At 46.7% G+C, this 22,509-nt stretch overlaps 2 protein-coding genes across 3 annotated transcripts in view; one reads left to right on the forward strand and one right to left on the reverse strand.

The window, feature by feature from the left end:
- Positions 1-345: 345 nt before the first annotated feature.
- Positions 346-8,593, forward strand: REELD1 (reeler domain containing 1). The gene is made up of 6 exons (XM_075751253.1): positions 346-666; positions 1,554-1,776; positions 3,383-3,540; positions 4,260-4,560; positions 5,228-5,291; positions 7,664-8,593. The coding sequence occupies exons 1-6, from the start codon at positions 447-449 to the stop codon at positions 8,249-8,251; spliced, it is 1,554 nt and encodes a 517-aa protein (XP_075607368.1). The 5' UTR covers positions 346-446; the 3' UTR covers positions 8,252-8,593.
- A 9,869-nt stretch (positions 8,594-18,462) lies between these two features.
- The window catches only part of SLC10A7 (solute carrier family 10 member 7), a 150,857-nt gene continuing 146,810 nt past the window's right edge, over positions 18,463-22,509 (reverse strand). For both annotated transcript variants that reach the window (XM_075751255.1, XM_075751254.1), the window contains one exon: positions 18,463-22,202. In XM_075751255.1, coding sequence (XP_075607370.1) covers positions 22,158-22,202 — 45 coding nt within the window. In that variant the 3' untranslated portion in view covers positions 18,463-22,157. The remainder of the gene's footprint in view (positions 22,203-22,509) is intronic.

A 22,509-nucleotide genomic window follows, 5' to 3' on the forward strand; every position in this document is an offset into this window, starting at 1 on the left:
GCTGGGCACCAGCCCCACGAGGGCTCTCTGCAGCAGCTCTGCAGGTCTAAGGGTAGACGTTTCCCCCGTTGATCAGGTCATACATTTGGGCTGGGAATGTTGGAGGGTGCTGAGCGTGGTCGTACGGAGCCTTCTCCTCCTCCTAAATGCCATGAGATTTTTTACAGCAAATCTTCCCTGACCGCTCCCTCCACGGGCGACTTCGCAAGAAATGCATCCTCTTGCGGGGCCTCTCCCCTCCCAGCCTCAGCAATTTCCTTCAAAATGTGAAATGCTGTGGATTACTGAAGTGGCTCCATGTGCCACAGAGATCATTTATTCTTCTTTGTTTAAAGGCTGGGGGAGGGCAGCTCTGGAGCTTAGCTAATTCAAAGGCGCCAGACGGGCTCACGGGCTGCTGCAGCCGCAGCTTTGAAGTGAACCTGCCCGTTGGTTTCCACCATAGGATGGAGGAGGGCAGGAGAGCCCCCATCGCCATCATTGGCTGGACGTGTACGACTCTGTGTTTGGTCTCCTATGCGGCTGCCTTCTCGCACGGCGCGAGCCTTTCTGCCTGCACCGACATGATGCCCAGGCACCTGAGAGCGCAGCTGCACAGCCCGAGCAACAACTACGTTACTCTCCACACCAACATGTCCTTCTACTTCCCAGGCGACAAGGTTCCAGGTAAGGAACAGCTTCTCATTCCTGCATCTGAAAAATACATGGTAGCTAATCTCAAGTGATGGCATTAATTTGTGAGGGCTGGGAAGAGGGAAAAATGCTTCGAGTGAGCTACGCCATCTCTCTCATCATGAGGAAAAGAATGTATTTACAGAGGGATCCTGTTTGCAGCACTTGGTGTGAGGTTTCTCAGGTGATGGCTGACTCCAAGTTTTCACCATGTTGCAGACCAACCATTTGCTGGAGGCAGCCGGTAGGTTTGGATGCTTTGGGTGGGATTCATTTATCTCAACTGTGTCTCAACCATACCAGACCTCATCACACGCAACGGCACAAGAGGCAGCTCCAGAGGGTAAAGTCTTCTTCCCTGCTCCTCTGCGCTGCACGAAGGGGTTGGGGTGACTCGCCTGACTCTTACGTACGGTTGGGCAGCATGCCCCGTCCCCAGCATCGCCGCTCCTGAGGCAGATGCAGACAGAGCTGAGAGGCACTGCTCCCCAGCCTGGCCGCTTGCCTGCTCATCCCCATGCTAAATAAAACCCCTCTGAGGGCAGCACACAAGCTTTTGCATAGATAAAGAGTGGTACCCGAACCTCCTTCCTTAAAAATGGCTGTATGCTGCCTAGTGCAATGCAGGTAGCAGCTTATAATCAAGGGAGGGAGGAGAAAAACCCAGCCAAATTTTGTGTGCAATTACATACCACAAAGTCCAGCCTCCTGCATCCAGCATCTCCAAGACAGACTGTGAGGACAAAGACAGTAAGATGTTTTCGTTGTTGTCGCACAGGGTTTCCTTTTGGTTTCGGTGCTACCACTGGAAACTCCATTGCAAACGATTCACCCCATAAGTACGAGACAAATCCCTTTGTGTCCCATGTTTTGTCTTGCAGTGACAGTGAGGAGCACCCGGGATTTTATGGGCTTTTTGCTTCAAGCTCGCAAAGTGTCAAACGACGAAATCGCCGGCACATTTGTCTTCATCCCTCCTGGTTCCAAGCTGCTGACTTGTTTTGAAGATGGTGACACCGTCACCCACTCAGACAAATCACTGAAGAGAAATCTGTCCTTCGTATGGAAAGCACCAGACCAACCCATTGGAGACATCAAGTTTTTGTAAGAACATGCTGGTTCCTAACCAGAATTTGTGTCTTCTCAGTTAAAGGCTTGGCTTTATTTTTCCATCGTACTTGTCCAGCACAGTGGTTTATGTATCTTGAACCCCAAATAGCTAAATACTTATCAAACGCTGCAACAGTATCCCAGCTGGTACATAAATCACTATTTATATCTGCTCATAGTGCTGCTTTTTATTCACATGGTCACTATTTTCTCAGAATAAATATACTGGCAGATGACAGCCTAAGCACTTAGGAAATAGAAATATTAAGGCAGAGAGAGAGAACTGTGATTGTGTTGCCTTTCTAAATAACACAGCCCATAGGACTTCCCTGTCTACAGGATAATCTTGTTTATCACTTCTTTAAAAAGAAAAATTAAAAATGAGTGGGTTTAAAAGAAGTTAAATGTAAACAGAATTATTCACAGTAGGAAGAGCGAGCGAGCACTGGGTCAAAACTTGACATCTCTGTTTTGCACTGAAGTCCCAAACTGTCCAAGTATTTTGGTTCTGATTTAGAATGAAATTAAACATCTTCTAACTGTCTGCCTTAGAGGAAGCACAGCAACTTTTCATTTTGGAAGAGATTAAGTTGTTATGTGTTGACTTTACAAAACCACTTAGAAGCTGCTTGGCCAGATCCTTGGCTGCTCCCCAAAACATAAGCATCCTGGTGAGTGCCATGGCTTATGCAGCTCATCGTAATTCAACCCAAATTCATTGAAACAAAAATATTGCTGCTTGGCATTTCCAGTTTTTGCCCGTTGTTTTAGATCAGGAAATACTATTAAAACCACAAGCAAACCAAATAAACCCAACCCAAACCCAACAACACCTACTCCTTGCCACCCCCTCTCATGCTTCCTTCACCCTCTGCCTTTTGACCCTCCAAGGGGTTTTCTGATAGCCTCTCCCTTTTCTCCCTATCACAGCACCTGGAAAAACTCCTCGTTAGGCTTAAAAATGCCTCGTAAGAGTCATCCGGCACAGGAAAACCTGGGTTGGTTTCCCCTTAGCTAATTCTCAGAAGCAGCTGAGCAATCTGAGCTCAGCTCCCAAAATCTCCAGCTGAAAGAAGGCTCTCGGGGTGAACAGTTAAAGGTTGGCCAATGCAGTTTTGGCACCTGACAAAAAGCAAAGGGTTAGGCGGGCTCAAATGTCAGAGGGCTGAGAAGAGAGACTTTCCCCCCCACTCCCCCTACCTATTCTGCTATTTGTACAAGTTACATTGACTTGTTTTAATTAGTAAATACCACTGTTGTTTCCCTGCCTACGGAAGATTATAAGCAGAGCTAGTCCAAGTTTTCCAAATGTACTTCTATCAACACAGTGAATATAATAGCTTTTTTTTTTTTTTTATTTAAGTTCCCACACATTTTTTTGGATGGTCTTAATTATGAGTTGTGATTCCTCACCCGTATCTTTCTTATGGGACTTGGTATCTTTTATTTGTAATATAAAACGTGTGACGGGCTAATCCTTTAAAATACTTCTGCATCACTTCTGTCTTCAGACTAAAGCAGTCCTTGTGATCAGCTAACAGTCAGATGTTTTATTAATGCTATAGAGCCAGTAAATTCTTGCCTAATTATGTTTTAACAGCATCTCCGTAGTCCAGTCATACTTTGTTTACTGGGCAAAGATCGAATCTGCTATCGTGGCTCAGCGAGGGCAAAACAAAACGCTTTCTGGAAGCAGCAAGAAGCCCGACCCCGTAACCTCCGTGCCCTCGCAGGGACCGGCTGACCCACACCCCACAGGTACGGCAAGAAAAGGTACCGTTTTCCGACCGACCGCTTCCCCCAGAGTAGTTTTACACCTCATTCCGGGCAAGCGTTGAACACAACGGATCCAAACAAGCTGGAGGGACCCGTTTAACTCCTGTGGCCATCAGGGAGGTCAGCGATGGCCGTGGTGAACTCTCTGAAGTGCGGGTATGGGTCAGCATTCAAGGTGATGGAGCCCACTCCAAGGAGGGTACCAGAAAGATAAACAGGGTTGCCAGATCTTACGATTTCAATGCAGACCCTAGAATACAACATACTTTACCTAAAATCTCAGCTCCCAAAGGCAAGCAAGTGCAATCAGCAATGCTGTCTAAATGAAAGAATACATTTGTCTCTAAATGTCACTATTGCCCTTCAGGTAGGTATTTAGTTGTATTTACGCAGTCTTTGGTCAGTCAAATGCTCCAAGAATTTACTTATACCCAAATGAGATGTGTTTCTCAGCATTTTGCCATCAAGACTGACTTTTAATTATTTTACTTGACCATAATTTAGGCAGTGGGCTTTGCTGCTTTACTTTCCATTTGGGTTCCCACTTAAAATTAATTGACGTGAAAATTAAAAAAAAAGTCACCGGTTCAATCCTTCCTGGCAAATGTTAGACCCGAGTGGGATTTGAAATAAACAAACTGAAGACGACAGACTTCTGCTCCTCTCTCCCTGCTTCTTGTTTTGTCTCCATGCTGGACAAGGTCCCACCTCTCCCACGGCTGCCACCGGCTCTCCCCCGCGCACCCCCATGCCACCTGCCAGCCCCACCAGCATCGTGGCAACGCCGGCACCGGAGCCAGGTTTTGGTGTTGGGTCTGACGCCCGTCCCGTTGCTGAGCCGAAGCAGCCGTCCCGACCTTCGCAGGCTGCGTCCGGCGGGAGCAGCGGGTCCAGCAGCCGGGGGCTGGAGCCGTCCCTGCCCACCCGAGACCCTGGCACGGCCGATGCCTTGCGAGGTTTCCTCTCCCAGGACAACATCTCCAGCTACAGCACCTCCAACGGGTAAATTAGGTGGTGGGAAGACCTATTTCTCCAGCCCTTCTGGGGAAGGAAAATAGTATTAGTTTCCCTGCAGATGAGTGAGGGTCCATGTAGGAAGGTGTCTGGGGCTGGGGGTGGAGGCGAGAGGGTGTTTGCTTGCCGAAATGTTGACAAATAATCCTTTGGAGATCACACGTGACAGACGGCGACAGGGAGAAAATACAAAACTCTTAAAAACCCGACGTAGCGCTGCTCAGCCCAGCGGAGGACCAGCCAGGTGGCTGAAAAACATGATTTAAAACTATTGACTGCTACAATATTTTTCTAAAATTGCATGCAAATATTCAATGAAACGGTAAACTCAGCAGACCCGTTTCTGCATTTGCAGGGAAAAGGAAGAAAGAATTCAAAGCAATTATGAAATGTGGGGTTGAGGATGCCTGCTCGGGAGTCTTAGAGGGTTTGGGCCGCATGAGCTTTCATGCAACATTTCATACTGTGGCTGAAAATGATGGGGATAGGAATAAACGATCAGGTGTTATTAAAAATACAGCCCCTTACTGTCTGCGTTGACGTGTGTCCCGAGGCTGCTCCGGGGAGCAGCACGCTCCTCCGGTGGCGCAGAGCCCAGGGATTCCCAGCAACAGGTCTCACTTCCTAACCTGCCTCTCCTCTGTCCGTGTCGCAGAGCAGGAAGCGTTGCCAGCGCCGCCGCCCCACGCCTGTGCGCCATGTGTAAAGATGACAGGCAGGTAAGCAGCGGGGACGGGGAGGATGGCTTCTCCAAAGACAAAAGGTCTAAGAGAAGATGAGGATAAAACCACTCTACTGCAGCACAGCACCAAGCAAGTGTGACTAAAACTACATTGAGGCTGTTAGTTTTAATTTTTTTACTTTAACTGGGAATTGGTTTTTATATCTCTTTTTTGCTTACCTTTTGAGCCCGCTGCCTGCGTTTTTAAGAGTGCCACTGTAAAAACAATCTCAAATAACAACTTTTCCATACGTAGACACGACTACAGGCTGCTGGATGTTACTGGGCTGGAACCGTGTGGTTTATTCCCGCGGAAGGCTGAGATGTTCCCTTCCAGAGGTGCTGGATAGGTACCACCCATGACATTTGCCAGAGGTCAAAGACTTCACCTTTCCTGGGGGTGGCCAAGGAAGCTGTGTGCTTTCTGAGGGCAGGGTCAGCCCAGGAGGATGGATGGACCAGAAGGGCAGAGGTGGTGGTGGTGGTGGTGGTGGGGTTAGCCACAGGCGTGCGGTGCGCTCACCGGAGCCAGCCGGAAGAGCGGGAGCTGGCAGACGGGATGAGCGGGTGGGAGCGGGGTGCAGAGTTAGCAGGGGAAGTCCAATACTCAGGGGATGGAGAGGAGAAAAATACAAGGAAAATATAGAAATAGATCTGGGTTGCAAGATACCACAGGAGGAGGAGAAAATAAAAGAAAAACAGAAAATAAAAGAGGAAGGGGCCGTACAGCAGAGAATGAGGCAGAAATATTTAGGAAGGAGCGGAGGACAGAGAACAAGGAAAGGAGAGGCACGTAACATGAGCATCTGGCATAGCCATGGAGAGAAGCGGAGAAATGATGGAAGGTGGTAACCAAAGGAAAGTAAGAGTTATTGTGCAAGGTAAGACCAGAAGAGCGTAGCGAAATAAAAATATTGAGAAATTAGGAAAGAAAGGAGAAAAGAAGTACGAAAAGAAGGGAGAAACGAGGCGAGGTAGGGCGAGGACTTGCGAGGCAATTCCATTTTTTATCCCAAAGTCCCAAATCCTGCAGTACACCCCTACAGCACGGCGTTTGCATTTTGAGGGCAAGTGATCCATACACGTGCCGTCCTCACTTTGCCAGCCTGCTACTTTACAGTTTGCAGTTTGGCCACTGAAAGTCTTTTATTTACTACTGTATTTTACTAGCACCTTCAGAAACCGTCTCTTCCACAAAGGATGCTCTGACCCTCTCCTACTTTGCTTCACAGCTTGCCAGGGCTCCTACCTCAGCTTTGTGCTCCTGTCACAGTGTCTTCCCAGCAAGCTTTAGAAATCGCTAACGATGGGAGAGGGTGAGAGTTTCTCTGGTGTAATTAATGGATGTGTGAAAAAGCCTGCTGGGCTGGACAGGCTGGAGAGGTGCCAGCTACGGATGGCCAGATCCAAATCTCACTGGAGCCAAAGAAAAAACTCCAGTACATTTTACAGGTTTTGGATGGGGGCTCAGGTGCACAGTGGGAATGGAAAAATTCACTGGGGGGGGCCTCCTAAATTATGTGATTGTTTCACAGTTAGTCTTGGATGATATCTGCAGCAAAGCCTGGGCCGCAGAACTGGCATGGAGTGGCCGTCATCTTGTGACGGATACAGTAAGGTGTGCGGCACCGGGCAGAGCCCCTGGGAACAGGAGCACGCAAGAACAGTCATTCCCACTAAAGCGAGCGGTTAAGCAACGCTGCGAAGCAGCAGGTTTCACACCGGCTGCGTAGACGGGCTTTGGGGAGAGTTCCCAGGTTGTACGTGACTGCCCCAAACCCGCTGATGTCAGAGGGCATCCCAAGTCTCCTGGGTGCCTCCGTTGCACGGTTCGATCCACAGCCTCAGAAGGGCCTTACCGAATCCCAGGGGGCCCGGTGTGACCCTAAACACAGAGTTTGGCTGGGAAGATCATGCCTGTCCTTTCAGCATGACCCTGGCATCGCTCCAGGTGGGAATTGTTTATTAAGGGATTTTTTTTTGGTGATAACGATGCCTGTAAAAAATAGCAGCAGCACCACCACCACCACAACAGGAGCTGCAGACCTTCACTTAGGCAAAGCAGTGACCTTCCTCTCCGGCTGTGCCCTGCACCTCTGCCCCTCCAACCCACTCTGCCCCCAGGACACACTCCCTGTGCCTCGTCCCTCCCATGCCAGTTCCGATATGGATGGAGCGGGGTTGAATCTGCCTCATTTTCTAAAAGCTACTGAGTAACCGGGGGGTGGAGCAGAGTTATTCCAAGGCCAGGGCAACACCTGGGTGTCAGACATGCAGAGATGAAGTGTACCATGACGTAGGCAGTGAGAACCTAATCAGCCCCCTTTCTCTTCCCTCACCGCACATCTCATCATGTTTTTGCTTTCAAAGGCCAGTACCAGGAGCGGGGCCATCCTGCAAGCCTCCCCGCGTGCGACAGCGTCTCCTTCTGCCCCGCACGTACACACTCACCTGGGCGACGCCGCTGCGACAACGGCCTGGCTTGGCGATGCCGACTCCGCCGGCAACCTGTCATCGGCTTCAAGGCAAATGGCAGAAAGAAAGCCGGCACCGCAGCCAGAGGAGGCAGGCACCAGGGACGAGGAAGAGGAGGAGGTGGCGGTGGGTGGGAATACCCTGCCATGGGTGACCAGACCAGCTCCCGAATCCGCTGTTCCCGGGAAGGGGGAAGACCCAGGCAGAGGGACCCGACTCCTCGCAGCCCAACTCGGCATCCTCCTGGTCTGCACCGCCGCCCTGGGCCTGGCGCTGGCGGCTGCCGTGCGCTGTGTCTGTGCCCAGCACTGCCACAAGCGGACGGAGGTCTCCTTCAGCGAGCCGGACCCCGACGTCATCGCCGTCAGAGAAAACGGGGAGGTGATGCACTTCCGAAAGATCCGGGAGAACAGCTTCGTGTTGGTGCAAGCCGAGTACAACTGGGTCAGCCCCTCAAGCGGCGGGAAGAAGACGATCGTCTGAACATCTGCAATGCCGAAAGCAGCGCTACGGCGGCCGGTGTAGGTGAAAATAACCCGGACTGGACAGGACGGCTTATAGGAAGGGGTGGCATAGTTCCTCTACGTGCTGCCATATAGGTAAACAAACTCGAAGCAGCCAGTTCAGACAGAGGTGTTAGTGGAAAGCATGTAAGCTACAGCTGCTAAGAAAATAGAAGTTGATAGATTGTTCAGTGTGTTATACTTACCGCAATTAATATTGTATATCTGCTCATTAGCTGTCACTGCGGCCGTGACATACACTTCCTCCATTGCCTTAAGGGTGTAGCTGAAAATAGAAATTCTTTCTCCGCACTGTAGTATTGTCTCCTGTTTAATCTCAGCAAAAGTTTCCAGTGTTGTATTTCTTTCTAGGAAGTAGAAAGCCCTGGTATAAACCCAACCATTCTCATTTAGGAGCTTACAGGTTTGATTCTGTGCACTTGGTATCTCTCAGGTGACAAAATACTTGCCGGTAGATTTTAAGTTTCAATTTGAAAATAAAAAGCAATAACTCATTAGTGGAGAACATTGATTCAAAGAACGCTGAATTGATCACACAGGGTGGCGAAGACCAGCTTTTGGGGGAGAAACATGCCTCCTCATCAGGTGCAAATGGAAGAAAACCTTTCCTGTCCATTTGCACCTGATGAGGAAGCTTGTTGAAGCCTGACAGCCAGCATTTACTTAGTCTTTTACTTCGAGTCAGCTCAGTAACACCCCGTGCAGAAACATGCACTGAGAAGTACCCTTCCCGGGTCACTTTGGAGATCCCCAGCAAAGGCTGCGCGGAAAGTTAACAGCATCCTTGAGTTTGTGCAAACTTCTCTCTGGCTGTGTGGTTTTCTGCAGGAGGCCACTAAAACAGCCCTTGGAAAACATCGAGATCCTTGACACCTTCTAAGAAGGAGAAGTGATGGCAGCAAGGGTAAAGGTTTATTTTACTGCAGCTTTGAAAAAGCCAGAAATAGTTCTGGTAACGATCCTCTTGAGCTGTACATTTTGGAGCCTTTCAGAGAGCAGGAGTCGCCTCTTCTGGTGTCCTTTTCTAGGCTGGAGGGCCTCCGATGGTCCCCAAGCTGTGTATTGGGGACAGACTTGCATTTTGGTGCTGCAGCTTGCTTCGCAGCCCACAGCAATCCCCCCTGAGCTAAGCAGATGATGGTGGGACCCTGGTGGCTCACACATCCTTCCTGGTGACAACGTCCCGCTCTGTCAGCAGGGCCCTGTGGCCATCTCCAACTAGCTGGCCATCTTCGTGCTTGATAGCCAAAGCTCTGCTCTCACGTCCTCCCTTACCTTGCCATTGGCTTCAGAGGAGACAGGTGGGACACAGATGAGTTCTCCTGTGCAAACCCCTACGGCGTGATGAACGCAGTGCATCTTCTGCTAACAGTGTCTTCTATTAGCGTTCAGAAAGAGCTGGTCGCTGACCACACTACTGATTAGTGACCGGATGCTTTGCGCTACACATGTGGCTAAATTTCTGTCGACTTAGCTTCCAGGCCTAGCAAGCCTTGGGCAAAATAAATGAGTAAGAAAAGAAGTGTACTCACAAATGCAGCTTGCAGACGTGAGCTTGGTGGTCTCAACCATTGCACTTTGAAGAGAAGAGCAGCCGCACCATGGCCCTTCCACTGCAGAGTAACCAAGGGCAGTGCCATAATGGAAAAGACATTGCTGTTAGGACTCAAAAGGATGCTAGGTGAATGAGTTTATGTTCAATAAGTCGAGCTTAAGCACTACCTACTAGGAAGTCTACTGGTTTTTAAGCACAAGTCTAGATGCTTACAATGGCATTTCTCTCCTGTGCCATGTGCCTTAGAAAGAAATCATGTTTCTGTAACCCAGCGTAGCTGAACTGGGTAGCCACTAAAGCAGACTGCATTCAAGTCATTGTTAAAGCAGCCAAAAAAATCCTAATTAACTGAGAAAATAGGTCAACAAACTCTTAAATATTTAAAGAACTATCACATATTATTTTAAAAAGTTTCTTATGATGGCATAGCTGTTTGTTTATGAATAAATTACAAATACCTATGGCCTCTTCCACTATCTCTCTAGGTTTAATGTTACCAGACTGCTATAGCAATAAAACCGTAACCTTCCTCTCCCCAGCTCTTTCCCCACAACCCAGCACCGCTTCTTGCCAGGCTGACCAGAGCGAGTGAAGGCCTCGTGGACATCTTTGATTAGGACAGCAACACCACTCTGCCTTCTGCCAAACTCTGCCTTCTGTTAAATTTATGCAGCTCCAGTATTATTAGTAGTAAAACCAGGAACGGTGAGCTCTGAGGGACACAGCTCCCTTGAATTAGTAATGAGTTTTGCTACTTTGCGGAGTTGGCTGAGACCTAAAGTGCTTGTTTTGTCTGTTTGTTTTTTCTTGACTTCTGAATGATGTTTTGTTTATTGTAGTTGCCATGACAAGAGGGATGGAGGTTTTATCTCTTCTTAAGGCTGTTAAAAACATAAAACATGAGCACTGATTAATTTCTTAAAAGGCAAACCATTCAAACACCCCCATTCTTAAGTGACTCGCCTATGGAAAGTCATCTGTACTCACGTAAGGACCGGATTTAGGGAAAAAAAAATAAAAATGACTGAATTAAGAAAGGCACAAACTATTCCAATATTTACAGGAGGGACACATGAAAGGCTTGCCTTGTTTCCCTCTCCGGATGCATGACTGCGTCGGTCACGGACACTCTGCTGGAACCGGGGGATCTCTGTTCCTCCGGCGCAGGGCAGCCTGCAGTCTGTGGCTCACGTTAGGCTGTCAGCCCTCTGCAAAGCGACAGGGCTTTGGGTCAGAATTACTGACCAAAGGTGTGGAAAGCAGCTCACATTCAGCTCTAACGCACGCCTGTCCTGAGTCTGTCTCCCCACCAGCCAAACAGGCATCAAACACAGTTTTGGCAGCGAAAACTCCCGTGGCTTAAATCTTCTGATGCCATTATGATGCTTGAGCCATCCCATCTCGTGCCACTGTGATTCCTGCTTTCCCTCTGCTCCACAAAAATATAAACCACTGATCCTAAACCATCGGTCCTGCACGTTGAGCGTATAACACCATCGCTGATTCTTACCGCTTTTCCACGGTATCTGAAAACAGTTTGGGTTTGCCCATTATCAAGCCCTTCCATCAATCTGTTCCACCTCTGCTTTGGAGAAGATGTTGTCTCATGCAATGCCGCATCTGCTCTACTAAAGATGCCCGCCTCAACTGCAGTTAGCAGAGGATGGCAGCCCTCCAACACATCAGCGACGCTAAATGTAATGTGGAGAGGCTGCATTAAGCAACACAATTGGCCCGAAGCTTGGTTAAGTCATCACGGGTGTTTCCTGCCTTGGTTGAATTCTCACTAGTTAGCAAAAAAGCCAAACATGAACTGATTTGGTCAGCTCCAAAACGGGTGACAAGACTCACAAAAGGTGACACTACGATGGTCAGCAGGGATGTGCAAAGCTCAGGCTCTCAGCAGAGGCAGCGCTCTCCCCGGAGCAGTGCGGGATGAGGCCCCAGGCATAATGGAGGTCTGCCCGGGTGGCGTGGCCAGCCCTTATGGCGCAGTTTCTGCAACTACTTAAGACCACACAAACCACGGGAGGCAAAGCACCAAGGCCAGGAACCCGGAGAGTAAAGCATTCTGCACATCCCCCAGCAAACCGAGCCTGGGGAAGACGATGCCTGGGCTGCCTGGCTGAGCGGTGAGGATTCATCCTCTCCCGCAGCCCTGATGGTTTGCCCCTGCTCCAGCCAGCTCCTTGGCGGAGCTGCAGATGCACATGCTATTTATTCACTTAGATTTAAATAACAATGAGAAATGCCTGTAAAAAGATGAGGAGATGCTCTAACGATTCCTGCAACATTCAGCTGCAAAAAGACAGCTGCTTACCAGTGAAAACCAACCACAAAGCAGCGACCCGACCTGCCGGGCTGGTGAACAGCAGAACAGCCCCTCGCTCCTCCTGGCAAGCCGGAAGCCCCTGCCGCGGTTTCAAGGCTTGGTCTGAAAGTCATCGCATCCGGGCAGCCCCGCAGGGCTCCCATCCTTTCCTTCCCCTCCCCTCTCTCCCGCCAGCTCCTCCACGGCACCACAGCACCTGCGAGAGGGCAGAGAAGGACCTGGGGAGACACGGCCGTCCTTGGGCCACGAGCTGCTCGAGGAACCTCTCCCGGCTCCGTCCTGCCACCAAATCGTTTCCCCTTCACAGGTCTCATCGCAGCAGCCCTCTTGCCTCGTTAGCGTGTTCGTGACTCTCTCAATAAAGCATTTTGTTATATGATGTATGAAGGATCGTGTCTCGAACCACATTTTACTGTATATTTAAGCGCATGTTTTGCTGATTTACTGCTCTTCTAGAGAACGTCTCCCTTCCCAAGCAGGGCAGGCCCATAAAGGATATATCAGCTCTGACTAATGATTATTAGCACATCCCAAGGTTATGTACCACAATCAAATAACGTGTAGGAGGGAAGAGAGACTCCGGCTTACTCGGCTGAGGACAAAGATCACACGTAGTCTCTTTGAATCTTCAGATTGCAATATCCATTACAGATTGCCACCTTCTAATGTCAAAGTATAATTTGTTGTCGAGAAAATGTGTTGCTATTTCAAAGGCGAGTCAAAGATCAGCCTCGCTGTATATCAGCGCGTGTTGATGCCCATTAGGAAGCGACGGCCAGGTACCAAGGACATTAGGCTGTCGGTACAGACGGAAAGGCAGAAGACGCGACTTGCTGATCTTTATTATGCAAACGCACGGCCCAAAGAGGAAAAAATACTTAACCCAGTCAAGTAAAAGTGTCACCAGTAATTCCCAGCGCCTAATGTAGCACAAACACGACGTGTCGGACGAGTTAACCGCGACCTCCCGCTCCGGCAGCAGCCGGCGCAGGCAGAGCGACCGCCGGTGCTGCGGGGAGCCGGGCGGGGCTGGGGACACGCCTCACCCACGGGAACCGTCCCGCGGGGACAGCGCAGCCTGCGCCCATCACCCGCCGCACCGGGCGGGCCGGCGGGCAGAACCTCTCGCGTAACTCCCTTCCGCGGGCCGACCCAGACGGAAAGCGAGCGGCCACGGCCGTCTCCCAGGCGTTCCCTACTTAATTCCAACCCAGGGACGAAAACCCCCGCGGACAAGCGCTCCCCCCCCTCTGCCCACCCCCACGCCGCCAGCCGGCCCGCCCGGCCCCGCGCCGCCGCCAGGGGGCAGCCTTGCCCCGGCGATGGCGGCCGCGCCCGGCCCCGCAGCCCGGCGCTCTCCCCCGGGACGGGCCCGTGTCGGGGCGGGCAGCGCTGCGCCCGGGCGCCGCCATCTTCTCGGGGGGGGAGAAGCAGGAAGGGGGCACGAACCCGCCCGGGGCCGAGCGGGGCAGGTGGAAGCGGCTCCCGCCGGGCACGGCCCCGCGGCGTGGCTCGGTGCGCCGAGGGCCGGCGCGGAGCCCCCGGCGAGCGGCTGGGAGAAGCGGGGAGGTGGCTTACCCGCTCCGCGGTGGGCTTGGCCTGCGGCGTCCCGGTTAAAGCAAAGGGCGCTGGCACAACAAACCGCGTGGAAGGAACACGTTAATAAATTCCTAGAAGCTGTGAATCCACGCTCGCTAGGTCTCCGACAGTTCCTGAATTGCAAACGACAACAAAAAAATAAGGCCCGAGGCAACCATCAGCCCCAATTTTCCACTTCAAGTCGAAGTACTGATTTGACCTTTAAAGGACAATATCAAGGCCAGGCTGGATGGGGCTTTGGGCAACCTGGTCTAGTGGAGGGTGTCCCTGCCCCTGGCAGGGGGGGGGTTGGAACTAGATGGTCTTTTAAGGTCCCTTCCAACCCAAACCATTCTGTGGTTCTGTGATTTTTGAGCAATAAGACGCAGACGAGATAACTAGCACACTTGGTGATCTGCGTGACTTATTTGCCAAAGCCTTTTAGTCCTTTGTGGAGCAAATTAATAATAATTCTCATCTGTTAGTGGGAATTTAATGCAGACTAAAAAGTCACTGAGAGTTTTCTTCAGATGGAAGTCCGTTCAAAACAGCACAAAAAAGATGAATTTGAAAAAAAAAAAGCTTAATAAAGTCTTCTTTAAACAAAAACCACTCAAGGCTTGGCTGTTAATCAAAAGAACATTACTTACCTTACTCAGCATCATTGAAACCAGAATCTGGCAGCAAGTTTTAAAAAGGAACCCTTTTCTCTTTCTTTACAGTCATAATTTATAACAGCTGAATTATTGGCTATAAATACTCTTTTCCTTCTGCTAATGTATTGGGCTTCTGGGATTGTTCAGAGCAAACATTTTGTTGCTGAGACAATAAACTCCTAAATTGGGGCTTCTGAAAAAAAATTCAAGCACATTCCAAGCAGCAGCTATTCAAAGAATCCCACTATGCCATCTTAACAGACTAACTTTTGGTTTATTTTCACTACTATTGAAAAATATTGAAATTCCTCACTAAATTTATTTCAACAGAGAAAGCTGCAGCTAGCAATACACTGGAACATATTTATATAAATACCAAAGCTAAAAATTCAACTGGGATGAATTAGCAGAGAGAGTTTGCTGTTGAAAGCAAAGAGCTAGACAAGCAAAATACATTCTTAAATATATATATAAAATATTTAATTATAGAAGATAATGGTTTAATAGACATCCTGTTATACAAGGAGAGCAGTTTTTCTACATGTAATATGCACCTTACTTTAAAAAACAAACAAACCAACCCTACCTAAAAATCTTCCAAAAAAACTGGTACCAGCCAGATTACAGTTTTCTTGTTCTTTAAACAATGTCCCGATAGATATTTTAAATGAGATTATTTGGGAACATTGAGATGTGATAGTATAGCTATATACAGCTCTTTATGCCCTTTACAATCAGAGAGGTTACGTGTTAGTGTTACGCATCACAAATACATGTTACCTGATCAGAAACATGATAAAAATCAGGCTCCAGACCGCAGTGCTTTTATTCTGTTCCCCTGACTCACATAAAATCTCACGTATCACAGCTCAGCTACGTTTTTTACATTCGGGGGGGCAGAAAGAGGGGAGTTTGTGAGTGCAGGGTGGCAAACCCCCCTGCTCCCACGCTGCTGCTCACGCGGCCGTGGGATTTGGCTCCGGCTTGGGGAGAGATCTGTGCGTGATGCTCCTAGACAGCCAAGCTGAAAAGATACAGGCTTCCCACATTAACACTCCATGAGCTGCATCAAATAGAGTTATCATATTAGGTGGCTGAAATTGTGTCATACTCTTATTTTTAGTACGCTATTATGCCTCTGGGATATATTTTATTTATCAGGGAATTGGACCTAAACAGGTGGTGCAGTGGTTTTCTAAAGGGGGCTTTAGGCAACTCGCTGAGAGGTACCTGAAAGACTGCATGGATGTTCTGGGGAAGGGGCAGAGTGAATATGGGAGCCAAATACCGTGCATGCATCTTTTTTTTTAGTCCTGAGCCACTGTTTGGAAATTACAGTTAATTTTTCAGACAGTGATCTAAAATATTTCACTGAAAAAAAATTTCTTGGTCATTTTTATAAAGAAAAATATTGAAGTTCTGAAATTTCTCTAATTAAAAGCAATGTTGTTATGAAATGGAACAAGTGAGAATTTGCTGAAGAACGTGGCAAAATCTACCACGCAGTAACCCGGGATTGCCCAAAGGACCAACAGGGACCATAATGGATACAGCGGTGAGCTGCAAGCCCGCGTGCACGCGGGTGTTTCCGTCCAGGGGAGCTGTAAGTCCTAATGAAGAACACGAGAACCATGACTTGCATGGGTAAAGGTCTTCAGCGTCAGCACAAAAAGCTGACTTCTGCTTCCCCAAGCAGCATCTTGGAAAGCTGCCGTGGCTTCTCAGTCACGGTTATCCTGTCATGCTGCTGTGGGATGGGATCTCTAAGAAGAGAGCATCGTCTTAGAGATACTCTCCAAGCAGATGAGAGCATCATCTTGGTGATGGCACCAACAGGTTCAGTTAGGGACAGCTAACTGGGAGAAGTTTTAAAAAAAAAAAAAAAGAAAAGAAAAAAAGGGGGGGGATTTAGGTTGAAGATAGGGAAAAAAGTACATTTTATTATTTATTTCATCAAACACTATCGACAAGAAGAGGCAAAACTACATGGGGAAGGCACTGGGAAGTAAGATAGAATTTTGTAACATCTTGAGTATGGGCTGTGCAGCAGACAAAGGACGCTGACGGGGAAGGGCTGCAGTCACAATGCTACGAAACGAAGGGAGCACAGAATTGCAAAAGCTTTTGTCAATAGAATTTCATTCCCAATTATTGTCACGGGACTCTCAAATTTTATTTTCTGCAATTCTTCTGGCAAAAGGCCAGTACTCACATGACCTCCATAATTTTTTTAATCCTATCAATGAAATTGTCTTTCCTTTGAGGCAGCCCATTTTCTTCCCTTTTAAGAGAGCTGATTTCCCTTAGAATTTGGAACTGTTTCATAAGAAAATTGACCATAAATAGTAAGTTTTCTCTTAGAGAGATGAACTAACATCAGCATGCTAACATCTGCAAAGCCTTTGCTTTTGTTACAATTATACTAGATGGAGCCCACCCACAGAGGATGCTATCTGGAGAGGCTTTTTTCCTTTCTTCTTAACTGTGTGAAAAATGGTTGTGCCACGAGGCAACTTTGAGCACAGGTAAAGAGCAGAGAATACCCACCAGCGCAGGATCCGTAGGAGATGCACGGCCTCTTCTGTGTGCTGCAGCTGTTGGGTATCGGCTGTCTCTCTGAGCAGGGACCACAAGCAGTTTCTAATCTCCTGCCTGCTTCTGGTCTGCGCTAGCAACACAAGCTCAGAGTTGATTTGAACCTTCCGGATAGTCTAAGAATTAACAGGTTATGTTCTTACTTAACAAATCCAGGTGTTGGATCAACTCAGCGGGGCTGTTTTCTGCATAACAGTGCCAAAGGCCTTTGATCTCCCTGCCCTCCCTGCCCAAAACTGCAGTCAGCAGAGCCCGATTCCACAGCAGCTATTGCTCATTTTCTTGTCACTCTATAGGTCACCCGCCGGCAGAAATCTCTGCAGAAATGCATCTAAAAATATTTTGAAAACTTGGCCTCCGCTGATGAGAAAATTAAGTGGTGACTCATGATCCCATCAGCTCCAGACTTGATTACTGCAATTTGATGGACTGAGAAGCTGATATTCCACCAAGACTGCAATTTGCTTAGGGGAGCAGCCGAGAGTTCTCATTGGCACCAATTGCTTCCAACACCTCTCTCTCGTCCTTTTAATCACTAACAAATTTAATTTCATTTCTCACTGAAGATCTCCCTCTCCACTTTTCTGGCAAGAGAACAATTTGGAGGCTGCTTTCATGACCTCTGCCACAGCTTTCAATGCCAGCATGAAGCAGACCAGCCTGTAGCAATGCCTCGCACCTGCGTTTCCAGGCGTTGCTTTCTCTAGTCCTGCACATCTGAAGCCACTGGACAGTCCTTGGCCATGGTACTCCAGAAGATGACTTACCATCCTGCAGGGTGTTCTCTGTTGTATGAGAATTTTACAGGAACCGTATGCATAACCTTCAAGGAATTTGATTCAAAATGCTTCCTCGAAGAAGTCATGGGCTAATGATCACAAGTGATAATGCAGTTTAAGCAAGAAAATGGCAAAGAGCAGACAAGCTCCCTCTTCTAACATTGTTCCGAGAGGATGCTGTAGTTTTGGTCTGGAGATCGGGGCTACCCGTGGAAATACATACAAAAGGTTTGCTAGGTGCTGGAAAGGGCAAGCCATCAAATCTGAAGTAACATACTCTTCATTTACTCGTGTCATGTGCTACATTATCACGGAGCTTTGTTAGAACAATAGCAGGGCTTTTCAAACAGCTTCCCTAGGGAGACCGCTCTGCAGCTTAACAGCCCTTTCACTGGAGATGTGCAAGTGTAACCAAGGGCAGAATTTAGTCTCTTGTCTATTTAACGTGTTTGCGAGGGACTCTATGTGTTTCTGGCACTTTATAATAATAGTAATATAAATGCATTTGGATTATAACAAAATGGAGAAACTATGATTTAGTCCTTTACTGTGTTGTAATTCCCAAATGCATCAACATCTATTTAAGTGCAAAATAGTCTACAGTTTACAAATACAATGTTGCGATCGTCTGCTGTAAAGGTTCTGTATGAGATTATGATTCAATACAAAACACAATTCAGTGTCTGAAATTTCATTTTTAATGTCAGAATAACATCAAAAAAGTAGCTCTTTCTCCTTGCAAAAAAATGTATACCAGGGACTTGGTCCTTTCTAGTGATTTCTACATATATAACTGCTCATCTCGTATGCACTTGCACATAAATAAATGTGCTTGCAGATAGACAGTATTTCATCTTGCCTTCTAACCTCCTGCTGTCAAGATATTTCCACAGAAAACTGTACACAAATAAGACTAACAGCTCCTCTTTCCCCGTCTGCCAGAATAACGTAGGGGACTACCGCTGTAAAACCAAGCTGCTGGATTACTCTCCTTTTGCTCTGTGAACACACAGCTGCTGAGATTGCCTTTTCTGTCACACAACCTATTCGCACTAACAGAAGGATCTATAAGAAAAAACACAACCACAATTTTGATTTTAACCACATAAAAAATTATTTATCTTGGACCTATTACTGGGGTCATCAAGTTTCTTGACTTAGCGCACAAAAAGGGGAATAAAACGTTTGAGTAGCTCAACACAAAGTGCTAGGATTCCCTGTGACCTCTGAAGTGCTCTTTTACTGTTTGGGTGGTTTTTCTCTCTGCTGTCATTAGATGGGATTATAGATATGCAAAAGATAAGAAGTGTTGATCAAGAAAATGTTTTAACATGGGCAAAGTTCTCATTTGCCATCAGTTTTGCCTGATTATGTTCAATACCGCGTATCTCTCAGTTAAATTTAAAGCCAAGGAGTTGATAAGATTCAGAACTGTTCTAACCCTCTACTGAAAAACTTGCAGAGTTCAATGAATTAATTTTCAGTTGATAATTTGCAGGTTTCTGAAGACTTTCTTTCCCCAAGTTTAATTCAGAAAGTATTTCTGTACAGTTCACGGATTTTTTTTTTTTTTAAAGAACAAGCAAACAGTTTAAAAGCTTACCCACAAAAGAACAAAACAGGTAAGAAAGGTGAAAATTTGACCTAGAGGATAAGTAATTTTATCTTGTTTTCCTATGAACAAAATTAAATTCAAAACCATTCTGTTTATTAAAGACACATAGGCATAATAACAAGTAATAAAACAAACATCTTAACAGTCTTTAAACATAACAAAATTGATATGCATAATTAAGTTTCATTAAGTATGGATTTAAAATATGTATTTCAGTTTTGTTTTATATTCCCTTTAGACCAACACCTCCAACACTCGTAACACAATATTTCGGCTGCCCCAAGCAATCCACAAGGACTTTGTAAAGGCTCTAACAAAGCTCCGTCTTAAACCAGTTTGAAATATTCTTAAATGTAGAAAAAATTAACAAAGAAAAAAGGAGGTGTTCAGTAGAATCTAAGCAAGTTGTTGGATGTACTGAAAGTCGGAGATTCAGTACGTAGAGGTAGCTCAGTAAGGGTACTTGCAGTGTTCTGACTGTTTAGCACTGACACAACCACAGAAGTCACTGTATGCTTGAACTCTTCCTATATATTTTAAAAAAAGCAAGCCCTCTTTCTGGTTGCTTTGCTGTTCAAAACCAACAGAAAGAGTCATCGATGTCAGTGGGATTGGGATTAGGTCCCTATATACCCTGGAAGTTCAGGTTTGTGGAAACAGAAGAAAAAGAAACTGTCCTGAGTCTGGACCCTGTGCTGCAGGCAGTGTTTTTAAGCCCAGACAAAGGAATTTTTTCCCACCTGGAGCCAGTTACCAGTTAGCATGCTTAAGGAAGGGGAACCTCGGATTTGGCCCAAGATCACACATACTATTCTCTCCAATTACCTCACAGGTTGGCTTGGTGGTGGATCTCACTATGCTATCTAGGGATGCGCTGATCAAAACTGTGAGCTCACTGCCCGCTGCATCACTGGCTAGTGAGAGCACAGCCCTGGGGGACACGGGCGGCGGACAGCGTCCCTCAGCCCTCCCGCCAGCTCAGCGTGCAGAGCTCGATCCCCCTCCAGGGAATGAAAGAATTCAGCATGTTGCCACCTCACGTACCTTTGTTACATGGTCATTTTATTGGCGATGACAAATCTGAACAAGGTGACGCTGTCAGCTCCCAGTAGTTTCTCATACCGATGGCAACAGAGCAGTCTTGCACTGACTGACCACCAGGTAAAGCACCGATGACTGGTACCAGATTACTTTCCTGTTGTTCACAGGAATAACAGACTAGGAATAACAGACTAGGTAAACCAAACACTTTTTTTTTTTTCTTCACTAAGGCAAAAGGATATGAATTTCACATGCTTACTGTCATACAAAAGATCTTTAGCTTGCGTAAATGGCTATAGACTTCTCAGAGCTACGATAATTTACATCTGCTAAAGGTCTGCTCCTAGGTGTTTGCACTCGGTTGCACCATTAACCACAACGTTAACCACGACACATGTGAAACTTCTGCATTTATATCGATCCCAGTTTGACCTATTTCTTTCATTCCTTTTAATGTTTTAATGCACAATTGCCAGCACCATTTTTGCAGATGAGTACACCTCAGAATCTGGACTAGAGTACACTTCTGAAATCTTAATCTCCTGGACAAGATGCAGTGCCGGCTATATGTTTAAATAAATGCCTGCGTTCCTTTCTCTTCAACACTTCTCTTAGAAATAGTATTTTGTATTCTTCTTTTATATAAGTTTATTAAAAAGAGTAACATTGTATTTTTAAAAAAGTTGTGGCTGATTGTCAAATTAGCTAAGATAGCGTTTCTGTTACTGTAAAGATCCTTTTAATTGGAAAAAAAAAATTGTCAACTTTCTCACAAGCTATTATTCATTACCAATGCAGCAATATAGAAAACATAGCTTGGCTTACTACAATAAAGGCTCTGTTTCAATGTTAGCATCCTAAATTCTGTCACTGCAGATCTCCCTGCATTGCACCGGGGGAAGGAAAAGAAAAAAGAAGGGAAAAAAAAGTGTTCTTCAGGGGTAAATTATAAAAGATCTCCTAGCTGCAAACACAAATACTTCACTCATAACCCAAGCACCAGACCATTTCTTTGAAGAAGCTTATGAGGCATTTAAGATATACAATGGCACAATATCATACAATGGAATTGAAAGAATTTTCTTGAGAAACCATTAACTTTGAAGGAATGTCTAGACAACTGTGTCAACAAATGCAAATAATTCATGCTTCTCAGCTTCTATCCAATGGATGGCCCCATGCTGAGTATACACAAACTCAGAAGAAAAAGGCATGTCACAGTCATATGACTAGGGAGTGTAACAGAGTCACACAGAAATTCAAGTCAATCTTGGAGGAAGAAAAAAACAAAACCCCACAAAACCAAACCTTCAGAAAGCTCTTCCCCAGGGTAAGCCAGCAGTGGGATAGGCTTCTGGTCATTTTGGCTAGTTTAAAACAGAGACTTACAGCTGCTGCACCCTGGCTGCAAAGCAGGGGCAATGGAAGAAACAGCTGTTAGTCATGACCGTTTCTCTTGGTTAGAAAAATAAAAACTAAAGGACTCCAAAATACTGTACAACCTTTTGTAGTAACCAACAAAGTAGCTTCTGGAAACAATGCTTTTGCCAAAAATGCATCTGTAAGGCACTTAACAGGTATCTTTTTAATATATATATATAAAAAAATAAAATATGCACTGAAGCAACATTCACAAATACCCAGTTGTCTCAATTGTCTGTGTGTACAGTATAGTACATATATACATTCACTGTGACACAGGCCATCTCCATAATTATACCTTCACGGGTGCTTTGGGCTGCCTGGTTAACTTCAGTGCCTGTGAACAGTAAACAAAACAGTCACTTTTTTATGTTCTCAAAAGACAACCAACAGCACAAGACAAGATTTTGATCTATAAGGGGCAACAAAATGCTGCATGTGCTTCTGGGAGGCTGAGCGAGGAATCAGCATGCAGCTGCCAGGCCACTCCGGGGTTTGTGACGATGTTTTTATCTCTGATACCCCATCACAACCTCCTCATACACAGATAGCTCTAACAGAGGAACCACGAGGAATACGGCAACAGGGCCGGTGAAGGAACCGAAGGTGGGTCTCAGATGTCTTTTAGAAAGCAACTGCTTGGA

This window comes from Balearica regulorum, chromosome 4, assembly GCF_011004875.1.
Source record: "Balearica regulorum gibbericeps isolate bBalReg1 chromosome 4, bBalReg1.pri, whole genome shotgun sequence".
Taxonomy (NCBI): domain Eukaryota; kingdom Metazoa; phylum Chordata; class Aves; order Gruiformes; family Gruidae; genus Balearica; species Balearica regulorum.

Coding starts and splice junctions, on each gene's coding strand:
- REELD1 (XM_075751253.1), top strand. CDS start 447: ATGGAGGAGGGCAGGAGAGCCCCCATCGCCATCATTGGCTGGACGTGT. Junction 3,541..4,259: donor GGCTGACCCACACCCCACAG/GTACGGCAAGAA, acceptor ATGCTGGACAAG/GTCCCACCTCTCCCACGGCT. Junction 5,292..7,663: donor TGTGTAAAGATGACAGGCAG/GTAAGCAGCGGG, acceptor TTGCTTTCAAAG/GCCAGTACCAGGAGCGGGGC.